Source organism: Bidens hawaiensis, unplaced genomic scaffold (genome assembly GCF_021521415.1).
Source record: "Bidens hawaiensis isolate Kalapana, Puna unplaced genomic scaffold, B.hawaiensis_p1.1 tig00000055_1, whole genome shotgun sequence".
Taxonomy (NCBI): domain Eukaryota; kingdom Viridiplantae; phylum Streptophyta; class Magnoliopsida; order Asterales; family Asteraceae; genus Bidens; species Bidens hawaiensis.
Window position 1 is genome coordinate 1,903,433 of NW_027491016.1, and position 17,766 is coordinate 1,921,198.

The following is a 17,766-nucleotide window of genomic DNA, read 5'->3' on the forward strand; positions in this document are numbered from 1 at the left end:
TTTAAATAATTTCCTTGAAATAAGGAAGTAAATTTTTACAAGGGACCAGTTTTGGAAAATATTGGTATCGTATCGGACACTCCAATATTTTAAAAAGTTGATACTGAGTCAGTACTGATGGTATTCGATACTATTTACTCATCCCTATAATTAGATGAGTTGGTTTGTTTAAAACTCGAGTTGACCTTGAGCGGAGATGAGCTGTCTTGGGTGATTTTAATTTTAGCAAATAACTGGTTGAGGAATTTTTGTTGAACTTAGCTTGCTTATAATTTTGAGCTCGATTGTGACTTGATGGGTGGGCTTGAAATAAAAAAAGATAATAAATATTTGGTTGTTTATATATCAAAGAAGAAGCGGATCTCATTGTTGATTGATGGTGGACAAGTGAAATCTGGCTCAACGGTGGTGATCGATGATGGAAAACGAGTAACGATTGGGGGGGGGGGGGGGGGGCTAGTTACGGTTTGCATCATCGTGGCTCAAGATTTAAATAAGCCAATTCGACTAGCAAATTATACGAGTTAATTTCAAATGAGATTTTTTAAAAATAAGTTTTCTTGTTGACACTTCACAACAGAAAGTCACATGCATATCACTTAGTGTCATATGTATGTCATAACAGCAACAAAAAGTTAGAAAACGCATAATCAAATAAGTTATCACATGCATGGGGTAGCAAAAACATGTAATAAAAAATAAATTGATATAGTATAATATAAAATTATAAATCCATAATGCAAAGGCATTATATAACCTGTCGACGAATTAAACAAGCTGAATACCTTTTTAAGCTTATTATTATAATTTATAAGTTAGTTTTGTAATATTAAGATTTGAAATTACTAAGAGAAACAAAACTTACCGAATAATATATATCTTAATTAGACATTTGTCATTAAGTGGCTGTAGTTTAGTTGTAAGAATTCCACGTAGTGGCTGTGGAGACCTGGGCTCGAATTCCTGCAGCCACATTATTTTTCGTTTTCTTTTGTTTTAACAAAATAAATGCATAAAATGTTCATTGCATGTAAAATCTAATGAAAACTTTAAGGCCCTTTACAGAATCCATTGTGATTCAACTAAAGCAAAATGAAGTTTCTACTTAAATTTGACTTGGACAAAAGTATCAAAACAAATCAGCCTAATCAACTAACACAAATAATCAAGTCTAGACTGAACTAATAAGCAACTAATCAACTAAGCATCAACTAAGCAAGTCAATGAATCAAGACTCAACATGCTTAGTCTGAGTCTACCTAGCTTAAACCAAATATTGAAGGCTAAAGCTATTGGTTCAATTGTTCAAACAATATGGTCTTGCAACATGGAGCCACAAAAACTAGTAATGTGCAACAGAATCAGTGAGGTCAGTTAGACGGTTACCATCTAATATCTAAGGTTATAAAACATAACAAATTGACCAAAACACATCCAAAAGACAGGAACAATAAGACAAGGAAAAACTAAACTGAAAAGAATAATTTTCGCTTCATTTTGCATAATAGATTCACGAAAATGTTGGCATTCTCGACCTTCTAAATCAATATACTAGATTAATCAAAACATTCACAAAAACATTAGCATTCTTCAAGCGCACAAATCACCAAATTGTAGCTCTCTTGGAGTCTTGGGACACTGATCCTGCTTCACCCAATTTAACGGCTTTTTGGCATTAATCATTGAACTTCAGAACTTGATTTTTTGCATCTTTTGTCCACCGCTTTAGAATATACTGAGATGGGATTGCAGAAAGACCAGAATAGAGTTGAAGAACAAGCAATACATGTCTACAAAGATAACCCTTTAATTCAAACAACCTACAACTGCATGATATTTCAGAACTTGATTCATTATAACAAACATTGAAATCCAAATTCTTTCCAATATCTGAAATCCTATAATGGGTAATGACCGTTCCCACATGCGTTTTTCTTATAGGCTTACAAGCAGAGGAATCCAAAACCTCAGTTTGAAATTTCGTGAAAACCGCATGCGCGTATACACCCGACATGTGTTTTTCAAATGCCGATGGTGATTTTAAAGTAGGCGGTTTATTCCATGTATCTGAATCCCCTTTAGCTTCCTCTTCATATTGATCTTGAAGAATAGATTCATATTGTTTAACAAATTCTCGTACGCTTGTTTCCTCACGTACATTTTTGTCAAAGAAACAGTTTACACTCTCGGACCGTTGAAGAGTTGACATTCCTGCCAAACAAACATCCCTCATGAAAACCGGGGCCCACTGCTTACGGGTCTTGTATAACGAATTCATCCAATCAGAATCTTTGAGCCCGGGCCTATCGACCAGTTCAAACCATGTTTCATCAAACTGCTCATCAGTAACAGATCCATACACACACTTTTCAAACTTTTCCATAAAATCATCCTGCTTTGAAGCTTCAGATATCCTGTCAATAATACTCCATAAAGAAAAGCAGTGTTTTGAAGACGGGAACACTTGCGAAACAGCAGTTTCCAAATTCTCATCTTTATCAGTAATAACAACTTTTGGGGGCCGCCCGCCCATTGCATTTAGCCATATCTGCATAGCCAAAGAATAAGTACACTTACTGTCGTCAGAAAGCAAAGCACACCTGAAGAGGTAGGTCCCAGCAGAGCCTAGTTGGACCCGCAAGACTCACCTTGAAGAGGGACGTCTGCGCAACGACCAACTGCTTCCGCAGGACCCGCCATGCTCAGAGAAGACCTTACGCGCAGTACGCCAGCTGTACCCGCAGGGAAAGCCTCCCAATGGTGAAGTACCCCGCTTGTTCCCGCAGTTGCGGATACAAGCCATCAGGGAAGGCTACCCGCACTGATAGCAAGGCTACACGCACAAGGCACTAACTCTTGCTACTTCAGTAATGTCACCTGAAGGAATGAGCAAGGCGGGAATACTCCCGCCCAAATGAGCCAGTCCGTATGCTTTTGGAAGATCTTTTGTACTATACCTGCCAAGGTATGGGCAAAACAGACGATCTGACCAAAACAGCCCATGAACCAATCACAGGGTGACAGCTCACCGACAACAGTACGAGGAGGAGCACCCTCTAGTACTGTTTGTCACTATTAGCCGCTGCCTACTCACCAACCCTTACTATGGGACGTGCGTAGCCTACAGTTGGTGGAACAGTGCATAGCCGGCAGTAAAGGAACAGTATACAGCCGACCTTGTCACTATCGGCCGCAGCCTATCCACCAACCAGCATGGCTTGTGCGTAGCCCGCTGTTGGTAGAACAGGAATACTATTCAGCCGGCTGTACCTTCTTGGAAACCTACCCTCGGCTATAAATACTCCAACACCTTGGAATGGTAAGGACATCATCTGATATCTCATTATCTTATCTTCTCTAGCAATCTCTTAATATACACTTATATTCAGAGCAATCTAGTCTGATTCTCACGCCGGAGGGTGGTCACAAGGAGGAACCCCCCCTTCTCAGTGACGAGCTTACGGTGTCTGTTTTGCAGGTCACCTGAAGAACAACTTTCTTTGCTGGACCTCATCCTCGTGGGAAACATCTATTTAACCCCCAGATTATCCGTAATCTGCCCGGGGTCGATTAGTGTTTCTTCATTGGCGCCATCCGTGCATAAAAGCTAGAACTAATTCTTAGTATTTTCAAAATTTCTGAATAAATGGTTAACGTTACTCCGGTCCCAAAGCCAGTAAGTGACCAAGAAACCCCGGTAACCACAACCCCAGCAACTGGGGGGAACACCGGCGGTTATACAAATTTTACGAACACTACCCCGGTTACCCAAGCCGGGACAAGTGCAGTAAACAATATTTCACTGGGGTTCACTGATGCCCAGTTGGAGAAACGGACGAGGGTCCCTCGCCAAACACTCGATCAAGTTAAGGCGTGGGCCGAAGCACGTCAGAAAGAGTTCCAAGCTGAGTTGGATGAACGCTTGCGTTCACTTCAACAGGCTGACGAATTCGGCAGTACTCGCCAACATCTCAACATGAACAGTGAGTGCGAGTACTCGGACGATGAGCGGGAAGAATCCGATACTGACGCAAACCCTCGCCATAAGGCAAAAGGGAAGCGTAAGGAAACGGACTTCCAACCGACAAGGAATTTTGGAGAAACCTTTAAACCAACGAACGCGGGGAGAAACCCACGTGACTTCTCCAAAACCTTTAGACCAACTGCTGCAAATGCAGGAAAGTCCAAGTTTGCAAGGGACATTGCGGAAGCAATCGCCCCGAGAAGTGCCAAACAAATGTCCAACATCGGCACTTATGATGGTCTATCCGACCCAGACGACCACTTGAACAGATTCATTGCGGGGGCAACCGTCAGTAACTGGACGGAACCCACGTGGTGTTATATGTTCCAGATGACTCTGGTTGGAGCGGCCAGGGCATGGTTCGATCGTTTACCGGTCCACCACATCTATGATTGGGCGGACTTTCAGAACAAGTTCAGCCAACACTTCAGCCAACAGAGGAAATATACTGAAGAACAGTGGACGATCCTCAACTGCGTCAGAGAGGAGGATGAATCTTTACTAGACTTCATCACTCGCTTCAACTCCAAAAACCTGAGTCTGGGCAACATAAGTGAAGATCTTGTTCGCGCCGCTTTCATCCAGGGCGCCGAATACCCAAAGCTTATCCGCACATTGACGGGTAAGGACGGCATGCCATCCACATGGGATGCCATCATGACGGCGGCCAAGCGCTTTGCCGAGACGGAGAAGCAACTGGGAAGGGATCTTCCCCAGAGTACACACCTCTACACGCAAAGGACTAGAGAAAACAATGTTCGGATCTCCCGGCAGAACAAAAAGAGGAAGCTAGGTATTTGGCAGTCAAGGGTAAACTTTGACACCTCATCCAGCTCTCACCCTCTTGTTGGCGGAAGAGATAACACACACCCTTCAAGCCGAAAACACCGGTGGACGCCACTCACCAAAAGCGTCACGGAGATATTTGCCACCGAAAAACTACCATGGCCAAAAGCTCCAATGATCCGGCAGCGACCTAATGCGGATCAAAGCAAATCCTGTGACTTCCACGGGACAAAAGGTCATAGTACGGAGGAGTGTACATCCTTGAAGGATATTGTTGAAACATTCGTCAAGGATGGAAGACTTGCACACCTTGTGGCATCAATCAAGAAGGGAGGAAGGAATGATAACCGGTACAGAGGCAACGGACGAAAGCCCGTTGACATCAGCATCAACATGGTTCATGGCAACATCAGAGGAAGAAAAAGGCGAGTGACAGAACCATGCGCGTGGAAGGAAGCTGAGGTGCGCTTCCCGCGAGTGCCAGGAGGACCCAGCAAAGAAGGCCATATCGTCATCAAAAGCCAGCTGGGGCACTACATCACTTCTCGCACTCTTGCTGACAACGGCGCCTCGTCAACGGTGATGTACAGGCAGTTCTTCGACAAGCTAGATGACGAAGACAAGGAACGCCTGGAAACGATCTACGCCTCGATGGAAGGGTTCGACGGCAGCACAAACACCCCCCTGGGTATCCTATCTTTCCCCGTCACTCTTACGGACGGGAATCACTCACGCACAGAAGACGTGGATTTTGTCGTGATGAGGAAGCCACACCACACATACGACATTCTCTTCGAAAGAGACGGGATGGCAAGATTCAACGCCGTGGTATCTTCAGTCCACGGCATGATGGGATGGCCAACAGCTGAGGGTGTAGCGATGATCACCGGCATTCCCCCAGGTATGCATCGCATCTGTCTCATCTAAACCCAAACCAAAGATGGCTAAACCAACCATCACCGAACCGGAAAGATGGGCCTTCAACGGCAAATACCCTGACCAGGCCGTTTCCATTGGCCCAACAGTTGTTGATCCCACACGCACCTTACTCAAACGCTTATTACAGAAAAACGCTGACATCTTCGCGTGGACACCAGCTGACATGACTGGTGTACCCCGAAGTAAGGCAGAGCATAAGCTCAAGTGCGATCCGGCTGTTACGCCAGTCGTACAAAAGCGCAGAGTAATGGGGCCAGAACAAACTAACGCGTGTAGAACCCAAGTCAAGGAACTCCTTGACGCAGGCATCGTACGCGTTAGCAGATATCAAACATGGGTTGCAAATCCCGTTATGGTACCGAAGAATAACAAACAATGGCGCATGTGCATAGATTTCAAGGACTTAAACAAAGCATGCCCCAAAGATTGTTATCCGTTACCCGAAATTGATCTTAAGGTGGATTCGTTAGCACCGTTTCGCCTTAAATGCTTCCTGGATGCATATAAGGGGTACCATCAAATCCACATGGCCGTTGATGATCAGGACAAAACCGCTTTTCGGACGCCCGATGGCACATTTTGTTACCAAATGATGCCATTTGGACTTAAGAATGCCGGGTCCACATACCAACGCCTGATGGACAACCAGTTTCATGCCCAAATTGGGAGGAACTTGGAAGTCTACATGGATGACTTGGTCATCAAAAGCCCTGACGCAGAAGCGATGTTGAAAGACATCGAAGAAACTTTCAACACGCTCAGGAAGATAAACATGAAGCTCAACCCGAGCAAGTGTGCCTTTGGAATGGAAGAAGGGAAGTTCTTGGGGGTCATCGTCACTAAAGATGGCTTCAGAGCGAACCCTGAAAAGGTCGAAGCCATTATCAAAATGGAATCACCTACTACCATCAAACAGGCTCAGACACTGAATGGACGACTAGTCGCACTTAATCGCTTTTTGGCAAACCACGCGGATAAGTCGTTTCCTTTCGTGTCAACGTTGAGAAACTGTTTAAAGAAAACGCACTTCCGCTGGACACCAGAAGCGGAAGCAGCTTTTCAGGAGATTCGGTCACGCTTGATCGAACTCCCAACGCTCACAGCACCAGAAGCGGGGGAGGGGTTAATCCTATACCTTTCCGCAACAGATAGAGCAACCGGGGCGGTCCTGCTAGTTGAACGGAAAGGCATCCAGATGCCAATCTATTATGTCAGCCGTATCCTAACAGATGTAGAAACCCGGTACTCTACCCTCGAAAAATTAGTCTTAGCACTTATACACGCTTCACGCAGGTTAAGACGATATTTCCAGGGTCACCCAATCACCATTCTCTCCAACTTCAAACTTGCAAACGTTATATGCAAACCCGAGTTATCGGGACGCCTAGCCAAATGGGCAATTGAGTTGGGGGAATACGCGATAAAGTATAAGCCAAGACCAGCCATAAAAGGCCAGGTTTTGGCCGACTTTATTGCGGAAGTGCCTGCATCGCGGGAAAAAGAGTGCCAGGAAGAGGCTCAACCCTCTCCAGCACAGGACATCAATGATGTCTGGCGACTCTACACTGATGGAGCAGCCAGTAACGAGGGTTCAGGCGCAGGGCTAAAACTAACCAACCCAGCAGGCCAAGAATACACTTACGCTATTCGACTGGATTTTCCAAGTACGAATAACGAAGCCGAGTATGAAGCATTCTTGGCCGGGCTGAGAATTGCGCGTAAGATGGGAGTGAAACACTTGGAAGCCCACGTGGATTCCATGTTAGTAGCCAATCAAATCAACGGAACGTACACGGCCGTGAACGACACAATGGCCCTGTACCTCGCACAAGCAAAAACCCTTATGCGCGATTTTAACGATTGCAAAGTCATACACGTCAAGCGTAGTGAAAACAAATCTGCGGATGCGTTAAGCAAGCTTGCATCATTAGCCTTCACCCACTTGGGAAAGGACATCCGCATTGAACTCCTCGAGGCACCTTCGGTCCCGCACAAAGAAATTTGTGTCATCCAAACCGGCACAGAAACGTGGATGACACCAATAGTAAAATACCTTGCGGCAGGTACACTACCAGAGTCAAAAACACAGGCAAGAAAACTACGCTGTAAAGCACTGAATTATCAACTCATCGATGACATCCTTTACAGACGTAACTTTCTTGGCCCACTCTTAAGATGTGTGGACAACCAAGATGCTGACTACCTCCTAAGGGAAGTACACAAAGGCATCTGTGGAGTACACGCAGGTCCACGCGCTATTGTAGCTAAGCTAAACAACGCGGGATACTTTTGGCCGGGGATGCATACGGATGCGCTGGCATACATCAGAAAATGCAGGTCTTGTCAGCTCTACGCACCCAACACGCATCGCCCGAAGAATGAACTTGTTCCAGTCACCTCTTCATGGCCATTTCAGAAGTGGGCCATCGATGTGACAGGCCCATTTCCTACAGCAGCAGGAAATGTTCAGTTCCTAGTGGTAGCCATCGACTACTTCACCAAGTGGATAGAAGCAAAACCCTTAGCCCAAACAACCGCGAAACATATCAAAAAATTTATTTGGGAATTTATTATTTGTCGTTTTGGACTTCCACAGAATTTGGTGAGCGATAACGGCACCAACTTTGCTGACAAGAAGCTACAAAAGTGGCTGGAAGAACTTCAAATCACCCACACCTTTACCTCAGTGGCGCACCCGCAGGGTAATGGTAAGGTAGAAAGAGCAAATAAGAGCATCGTCGAAGGCATAAAGAAAAGACTCTTGGAACACAGATCCGGCTGGGTGGACGAGCTTCCGCACGTCCTTTGGGCAAACAGAACGCTGAAAAAGGCCAGTACGGGAGAAACCCCGTTCAGTCTCACTTATGGCACTGAAGCCATGGTCCAGGTCGAAATTGGTTTACCCTCACCAAGGGTCTTGAGTCAGCCAGAAGACAATGATGCGGAAAGACGGTTAGACCTTATGCTAACCGAGGAACGCAGAGACTTAGCCGCAGTGCGTGAAGAGAACTACAAGCGACAAATGCAAAAGTACTACAACACGCGGGTAAAACTCTGCAACTTCAATGTAGGAGACTACATACTGCGTAACAACGAGGCTTCGAACCAACAGCGCCCAGGAAAACTGGCCCCGGTCTGGGAAGGGCCATACATTATCAAAGAAGTTCTGGGAAAGGGCGCATACCGGCTCGAAAGGCTCGATGGCACTCCCATCCCAAGAACATGGAATGGAGCTCAATTACGCAAATGTTACATGTAGATCAATTCCAAACTTGTAAAGAAAAGGCCTAGAGCCACTTCTAATGGAAATGATTCTCCTTTCACAATGTGTTGATAGCCTTACCTTTATACTTATGAACTTCCCACACTGATGTGCCGGTATTCACCGCATAAATATGGGAAGAAGTCGTTACGTGTGGAAGGCGGCAAAACCCGCATAAACACAACGGTAAAAATTTCAAAAGTTTAAGGAAAACCTCCACGCAGGTCAGATGTAGGCAAAGTTTAGCCATCCTACTAAGTGCAAGTGACGGTCTTACCCGCACAATCACGAACGAGGAGGCAAAACTTCAACCTATTATCTACCACGTTCAAAGGTTAACTTATTCTAAACACTTAGAAAATTTCAAAGGAAAAGATGAGGAAAACTTCCACGCAGGTCAGATATAAGTAAAGTTAAGCCATCCTACTAAGTGTAAGTGACGGTCATACCCGCACAATCATGAAAGAGGAAGCGAAACATAAACTTATAATTTGCCACGTTAAAAAGTTAACTTATCTAAGTACTAAAGAAATTGCTAAGTTAAATCAAAACATGCGTAAAATAAACAAGGCAAGGAATTAACACAATCTTTATTCCATCAAAATTCAAATATTACAAAGATTGTTGGGTCATACCCGCATACAAAAGAAGCTGTACAAAAATAAAAATCTACTCTAATGGTGGAAAGGGATCTTCAGGATCAAGCTTCAGGACCACTTCCACTTGGACCCGCACCATCAGTAGAGCGTGGCGGTTCAAGGAAAGCTTTAAGGATAGCTAGCCCATCATCAGCAGCAGCGACTTCGTTCACCTTCTCCACCACCGGATGCGGGAAGGCGGCATACTGGTTCACTGCTTGGTCATAAACAGCTTCAGTATCCACATCATACAAAGGGAAGTTGGAAGGCGGGATGCCTTTCTCAACAAACCCTAGACCAAGCAGGAAGCCGGCTTTTCCCCATCCTCATGAGAAGCGTTGAGGGCTGCGCTCATAGCATCGTCATAAGACGTTTCCGTGAAGACCCGATGCACAACCTACAAAAAGAAAAAATACAAGTATCAAAACCTTTTCTATTTACAAAGAAAAGCGTAAAGACATTATGAAGTTAAGCTTACCTGAGACAACGCTTCTCGAAGAAGCCATTCCTTGGTAACCAGAGCTTCCTGGAGGGCAGCTTGAGCTTGGTTACGGGCGCGTTCGGCTTCACTTTTGTTGAGGTTGGCAAGCAACACTTCTTTAGCCGCGTTAAAATTTAGTGGTTTAAATACAATAACTCATTTCCCTGTTTTTTTTATTTTATAAAAAAAATATTTTAAAACTTTGAGAATTTATAAACTTATGTAATGGAAATATGATGTTTAACATCATCCTATTAAAATATCATGGGTTGAAAAGCAAAATGTTAATTTAAAGTAGTTTAAATAATTACTTTTTTTACTTAGCAAATGATAATAATGTCATTGGAAATGGAATCCATCTGTATAGTTTATTAATATTAGTTGTGTGCATTTAAAGGCAAATTTAAAAATTGAATAATAAATTTTGAAAATGAATATTCGTAATGACACAAATAAAAAGTTAAATATTGACACTTTAATGGAGCGGATGGAGTATAACATATATATTTTTAAACAAAAGACCCATCATCATTTTGGTGTGGTGGTTAGAGAGGTCGTTCCTAAGACTTACTTCATGGTAAGGGGTCCGAGTTCTATAAGCGTGAATATTGCTAACACCCCTTATTAGATTAGGTGTGTTTTTCATTTAACAAAAAGTTAATCAAAAGATAATCGTATGCTATATCTTGATCGATTTCAATGTCTTAAGTTGCTATCGTATCAATTTGGTCTGGTAGCTTTCATTCAAGCTTATAACCTTAATTATTGATGGTTAATTAATTGAGTAATTTCCGATCGATCTTCTTTATCTTAACATGATTATATGCATATAAAATGCCCCAATTTAGGTCTAGTGAGTTCTTGAATATTGTTATAAGCAAGTGGTTATTCAAATCATATGATAGTACGTACTACAACAAAGTCTTTTATTTTTCAGGCTAGTGGCACCACCTAGCTAACCCATAGTATAGTACTAACAAGAGGACTTCAAATTTCAGCCACTGAGGTAAAGGTGTGGGTGATTTGAAGTTCTTCCAACCATTACCCACGCCCGGGCCTATCGACCAGTTCAAACCATGTTTCATCAAACTGCTCATCAGTAACAGATCCATACACACACTTTTCAAACTTTTCCATAAAATCATCCTGCTTTGAAGCTTCAGATATCCTGTCAATAATACTCCATAAAGAAAAGCAGTGTTTTGAAGACGGGAACACTTGCGAAACAGCAGTTTCCAAATTCTCATCTTTATCAGTAATAACAACTTTTGGGGGCCGCCCGCCCATTGCATTTAGCCATATCTGCATAGCCAAAGAATAAGTACACTTACTGTCGTCAGAAAGCAAAGCACACCCGAGCAGCATTAACTGATAATGTTGATTCACCCCAATAAAAAGAGCAAGCGGCATCCGATAACCGTTTACAATATAAGTTGTATCGAACGATACAACATCACAAAAATTAGCATAATTATATCTTGCCTTTGCATCAACCCATATTATGTTTTTGAACCGTAGGTCTATCGCATAAAAGAAATACGGATGAACAATCTGCATCTGGGTGAAAAAATTGCATAAAATACTCACCTCGCCTGCTTCTAACGCCATATTACCTACAAAAGAAGTCGAAAGTTAACAAATAAAAAAACAATGGTTGAGCCACTTATCAAAATTTTTGAATAATTATGTCAAATGGTCTAGCATGGCACTGAGTTAGCAGAAAATAAACCATGCTAATATAACTAATAATATTATCTAAGTATCTAACATGATTACTATAAAATAACCTCAGAAGTACAAAATTCAAGATGATGAAGTTTGAAGGGATGTGTTTACCTAAAAACGATGGTGATGCAGAATGTTTGCACGACAGTTTGTAGAAATATTTTTATAGATGTAACGTTAACTTGGTGACCAAAACATTACCATATTAATCCTATTGCAATTAGGAAACTAAACTAACATGCCAACTTAGGTCCTTCGGCCCTTCCATATTTACCAACAAATATGATTAGCCGACAAATAAACTCCATGTTCCTATTTGTAGTTTGGGCCTGATATACTTGTTCTCCAAGATTAGTTTTAATAAGAGAAAATTACTTTTTGCGTCCCTGTGCTTTTAGGACGGAGACACAATGAGTCCTCGAAAAATTTTTTGAACTGGTTGAGTTCCCGTGGTTTCAGAAACGAACAATTTGAGTCTCTGTGGTTTCAGAAACGAACAATTTGAGTCCCTCTGGTTTCAGTAAAATGAAAGTTTTACCCTGAGAGTTAAGTAAGGGCAAGGACTCAAATGGTTTGTTTCTGAAACCACGGGGACTCAACTAGTTCAAAAAAATTTTCGAGGACTCATTGTGCCTCCGCCTTAAAACTACAGGGATTCAAACGGTAATTTTCTCTTTTAATAATTATTATTTAGGTTATAATAATATATTATAATTATAATGATAATATCATTACTATTAATCTTAATCGGTCCCAAAGTCCAACTCTCGTTTAAAGCCTGAACCAGTTTATTTAATTAATAAAAGCTATATTATTATTATTATTAATTATTATTATTTATAACTATTATAAATAATAATTCCGTCGTAACTATATTCGTCATTAACCAGTTAAACAATTTAAGCGGATTTTAGTTCATTGCCCGAGGGTGTAACTCTTACAGGTCGTACTCGGTCGGCCGCGTTAAATTAACCGAATAATTTCCAACATTATCACTGTAAAGAAACACATACTTTCGAATTACACTTACTACTTTGAATCGGGGATCACCCTTATAACTAAAATCTAATTCTAACTAGATAGCCGCCGGTTTAACCAAACCACGGTTAACCAACCATCGGTTATGGTTATGGTTAACACTTTTCGACTCACCAAAACCGACCCTCGGTTAATCGACTTTGCACACCCCTAAAGACATATTCCAAACAAGTTGTTTCTACCCTACTTTTTTTCATTTGGGTCAGGTTAACCCGAATATTTCATTGGTTTCATCATGCGGCATAATTAACTAATTAATAAAAAAAATGTTCCACTGAAATTATATTCTTTCCATCTAATTCGTTAGGTTTTATGTTAAAGTGTTCCAACGAGCGAGCCAGTTTCGACTCGGGCTCAGGCTCCAAGTTAAATGAGTTAGCTCAGCTTGACTCGACTCGCTTATCCTTAACGAGCTGAAGTTTTAGCTCAAGCTAGGCTTGTAAACAGTTGGAGTCAGCATCCTAGCACGACAAGCCAACTCGTTTAAACTAAAATTAGCATTTAATGTTGAAGTAAAAATAATTATTAAAGTGGTATTTAGTGGGCTCATGGACCACATTATTTCAACTAATGTGGGTTAACAATCGAGCTTCTCCTGGTTCAACGTCAGTTGGGCTCGGCTTGTCTATCAACGAGCCGATTTCGAATGAGCCTCGAGCCAAGAGGTTTTTAAATACCCCTAGTTCAGGATGTTTTCAAGAGTGTATGTTATTTGATCTATCCTTGAAAACGAGCATCGGTTCAAGGATGTTAAATACGAAGCTTTTAGCTGTTTTCAATCATTTACGTTCGGTGGCTTGGGGCGGATTGGATAATCAAGCAGTTAGAGGTGGATGAACTTTTTGTCAAACTTTTGGTTATATGTACAGTATCACCTAAACGCACCCCTTGTACTTTCATAAATTATACATTTTCTTTGTGTTATATTATAACAAACTATATAAATGTTCAGGAGTGATATATCATGTAATTACTACAAATATAAATTTCACATCCGAGAGTCTAAGGAGGAGCAAACGGGTCTTACCTGCCATACCTGACGTGGACCCGCTTAATGGTATTCTCAAGTGTCACAATGTTCATAATGATTCCTGAAGTTAGAAAGTATTTCATTCATACGAACCGATATTCTTCAAAACACTTCCTTTTTGCTTGTTATAGAGAAACTAGTTACATAAACTGAAGGTTTATAAGACAGTTTGGTTTTACTGGTCAACAAAAACTCATGTTTAAAGACATTACCATGTTTTTTTTCTTAGGGTGCATAAGTACATAACCATCTCCTATTCTTGCTTTTTCCCTTTAATCGACTATCGCCGCCAAACTGAAACTGAAGCACATTCAGTTACTGGTAGGTGGTAATACGCTCGAGTCATGAAACCCAGTAACCAATGATTTCACTTAAGTCACAGAACTTCAGCAAGTATTTTTCCTTATGCTAATGAGATTTGATGATATAGTTTCTTTAAGCGTGTGAAGTAATCATCTCTTGCGACATATTGTCATTCCATCACCAACTGGTACCTAGCAAAATTAACGAGATTGCACTAATTAGATTCTGTGTGTGTAAGTCAAAACTATGTTACAAGTCAAACATTGCATCCTTTTATCGAGTGTAGCAGGTTCAATAGCGAGGAGACTTACCATACTGATGCTAACACGCTCGTCGTCCATTAAAGCTCTGTTAAAACTTCTGATGCTCTCGGTTTTTTTGTCGTCAACCTGTACACAAAAAGAACCTGTTATCTTTTTTGAACTTCAAATCTGTTCGCATTGTGTGGTCAAGCTAGTTTATTAAATTTACCAGTGGATCGGCAACTTTTCCATGCCAAAGCACGTTATCGATTACTATAACACCACCTGGGCTCACCTGCACAATCAAACAAGTAAAACTTAATATCACATTCCAAAACTCTGCATCTAATAACTGTATTATGTTGCTAACCAGTTTTAGCAGCAGTTCAAAGTATTCCTGATACATTCTTTTCTCGGCATTAACAAAAGCAAAATCATAGCTGCGGAAATGAGGGCGAAAATGTAATTACACTCCACCAAGCTTCACTTGTCAATTAGAACAAAGATTTTAATATGTTAAACTAACAATGGTATTGGATGATCAATATTCACCTGCAGCCTTCCCCGTTCGCTAGCATTGAGTTTAGAGTATCCACTGCTAGTCCGAGTCTTGGATCCACCTAATTATCAATCAAATATATGAGTCATTAACATATCGTAACAATAAAAATAGCATAATTCCTTTAATGTGAAGGGACATGAATTCAAAAAATATGTAAAACGAAAGACACGTTGTCACCTTGTGTGAAACACCGGCTCGGTCATAATACCTCTTGGCAACCTCGAGTGAGTTCATGTCCCTCTCACAAGCAACTAGGGTCCCCGTATCGGGTAGGACTAGAGCAACAGCCAATGATGAGTATCCCTACAACATATGAATAATGACAGTTGATATTGGTAGTTAGCTATGTGCCATCTGCTCCCACTCGTTAGCACGGTATTGGTGGGACCCTAAGCAGTGGCGAAGCTTGGACTAAGACACCGGGGGGGCCAGACTCAAATTTGTATACAAAATTTCACAAATGCGCGGGGGGGGGGGGGGGGGGTGCTCCAAATTTGGACAAAAAAAGGCTAAATTTACACTACATATAAAAAATTTCGGGCGAAAACAAGTAAATTTACATTGCTGCGCAAAAAAAGGGGGGGCGGGGCCACCCCGGGCCCTAAGTAAGCTTCGCCTATGACCCTAAGCAGTTCTCATGATAACAAAACAAAAAACATGTAAATGTCAAAATAGTGAAAATACCACATACAGTGTAGACTCCAACTTCTATGCATCTCTTTGCCCCGAGAATCTGGACAAGCATCGCAAGTAGTTGCGCTTGATCGGGGGACACCTGCATTTGACTCCCACGCATGCTCGCAGTCTCCTCTCTAAGTTCTCTTAAAATCTAAAAAAAAAAAAAAAAAAACCTTTATAATCTTTCTTTCACTCATATTCAAATAACCAACTGAACATCTAACACAACACCCAACCAAATTTACCTGTGGTTCTCTAACATTAGCAAGCAAGTAGTCGTATATCTGCGGAGTAACACTGATGACCTGCTTATTGCCATAGCTATAAATATAATCACTGGCTACAGTGGTCACAGCAGTTTCACTCAAGCACTTGGCAGTCAACTTATGGCGTCCAAATGGCCTAAAACTAGGGCTAGCAAAGGCAGTACAATGAGTGGGTAATCGGTTCGGGCCGAAGCAACGGAACGGGCAGCCGGTCCCACTAGGAATAACAGAACTGGTCATGAATTACTGCACCAGCTACCAAGCAACTGTAATTAAAACTGACAGATTAAAAGAGTGTAGCAAAATTAAATTACCTTGAAACGATTAACTATACAGTTGTCAGGTTCAATAAAACCAAATTGAAATATGAAGGAAACTTGCAAGTGGTAGATTTGTTCAAGTTCTGATAAATGGCTCAAAGACTGTATGCAACCTTCGGTTCCTGGATTATTATTATTATTATTATTATTAGAGAAAATTACTTTTGACTCTGGTTGCAAGGGAAGGGGAGTCGCAATGAGTTACAAAAAAATTTTTGAACTGGTTGACTTCTCGTGGTTTCAGAAACTAATCATTTGACTCTCTGTCATTACTTAATTTTTGGGATAAAACTATCATTTTACTGAAACCACATGGACACAACATAAAGCGGTGAAGAAGATTGATGAAGAATATTGATGATTGATAAGAACGAAAATGGATATTAAATTATAAAATTTGGACGTGAAAAAGTAAGAAATCTCGTCTGTTAAGAACAAATGCATCCTAAATGCGTCTCTCAAGACGAGATTTCAAAATCTCTTTTTCCTAGAATTTAAAAATATGGACGAGAAAGGTAGGAAACATAAAAAAACAGTGTCTCAAGACACTTTTTTGAAAGAAAATGTTTTGGAAAAATTTGGACTTTTGCTCTAATATTAAAAAATAATTTGGACTTTACCTTCATTATATTCCCAAATCCCGTCTCCTACCTTACTTTCCTTCAAAATTTAGACTGCTCCCTCATTATTTTTATCTTTTTCCAATGCATCTTGCAAGTCCAAATCTTAAATTATTTTAAGAAAAAAAATGGCTATTTTGGGAATCTTCTCTCTAAAAGGGGTTATTTTGGGAATTTTCCCTTATTATTATTATTAGAGAAAATTACTGTTTGAGTCATGTGGTTTTAAGGCGGAGATACAATGTTTGAACTGGTTGAGTCCCTGTGGTTTCAGAAACGAATCATTTGAGTCCCTGCCATTACTTAACTTTCAAGGTAATACTTTCATTTTACTGAAACCACATGGACTCAAATTGTTTGTTTCTGAAACCACAGGGACTCAAATTGTTCGTTTCTGAAACCACGGGGACTCAACCAGTTCAAAAAATTTTTCTGGGGACTCATTGTGTCTCCGCCCTAAAACCACAGGGATGCAAACAGTTATTTTCCCTTATTATTATTATTATTGTTTCAGGATAAAATACAAAGTGTCATTTCATTTTTATAAGTGTTGGATGTTATTTTTGTTCGTATTTGCTTATTTTTGATTTTGAGATGCTATATGTATTTGTTGATTTACATTTTGTTGCTATTGTTGGGCTTTTTTCCTTATAAGTATTTGTTGTTATAATTTTCTTGCTAATTTTGATTATTTGTTATTATTAGTGTTTTTTCTTTGTTGTTATAAAATATTGATTATGTAGATTGGTATTGCAGTTAGTATTGTTTTATACGTTCTCATTTTTAATAGATTGGTATCGTTTCCTACGTTTCTTATGTTAAGACTATTTTGTACATGAACTTTGCCCTATT

At 40.9% G+C, this 17,766-nt stretch overlaps 1 protein-coding gene and 1 pseudogene across 1 annotated transcript; both read right to left on the reverse strand.

The window, feature by feature from the left end:
- Positions 1-1,580: 1,580 nt before the first annotated feature.
- LOC143623323 (protein FAR-RED ELONGATED HYPOCOTYL 3 pseudogene) lies at positions 1,581-12,163 on the reverse strand (annotated as a pseudogene).
- Positions 12,164-14,297: 2,134 nt separating this feature from the next.
- LOC143633996 (uncharacterized) lies at positions 14,298-16,214 on the reverse strand. The gene is made up of 8 exons (XM_077102207.1): positions 15,954-16,214; positions 15,722-15,859; positions 15,208-15,333; positions 15,021-15,088; positions 14,839-14,908; positions 14,698-14,763; positions 14,538-14,615; positions 14,298-14,417 (listed from the first exon to the last, which is right to left on the reverse strand). The coding sequence occupies exons 1-8, from the start codon at positions 16,212-16,214 to the stop codon at positions 14,376-14,378; spliced, it is 849 nt and encodes a 282-aa protein (XP_076958322.1). The 3' UTR covers positions 14,298-14,375.
- Positions 16,215-17,766: the final 1,552 nt, after the last annotated feature.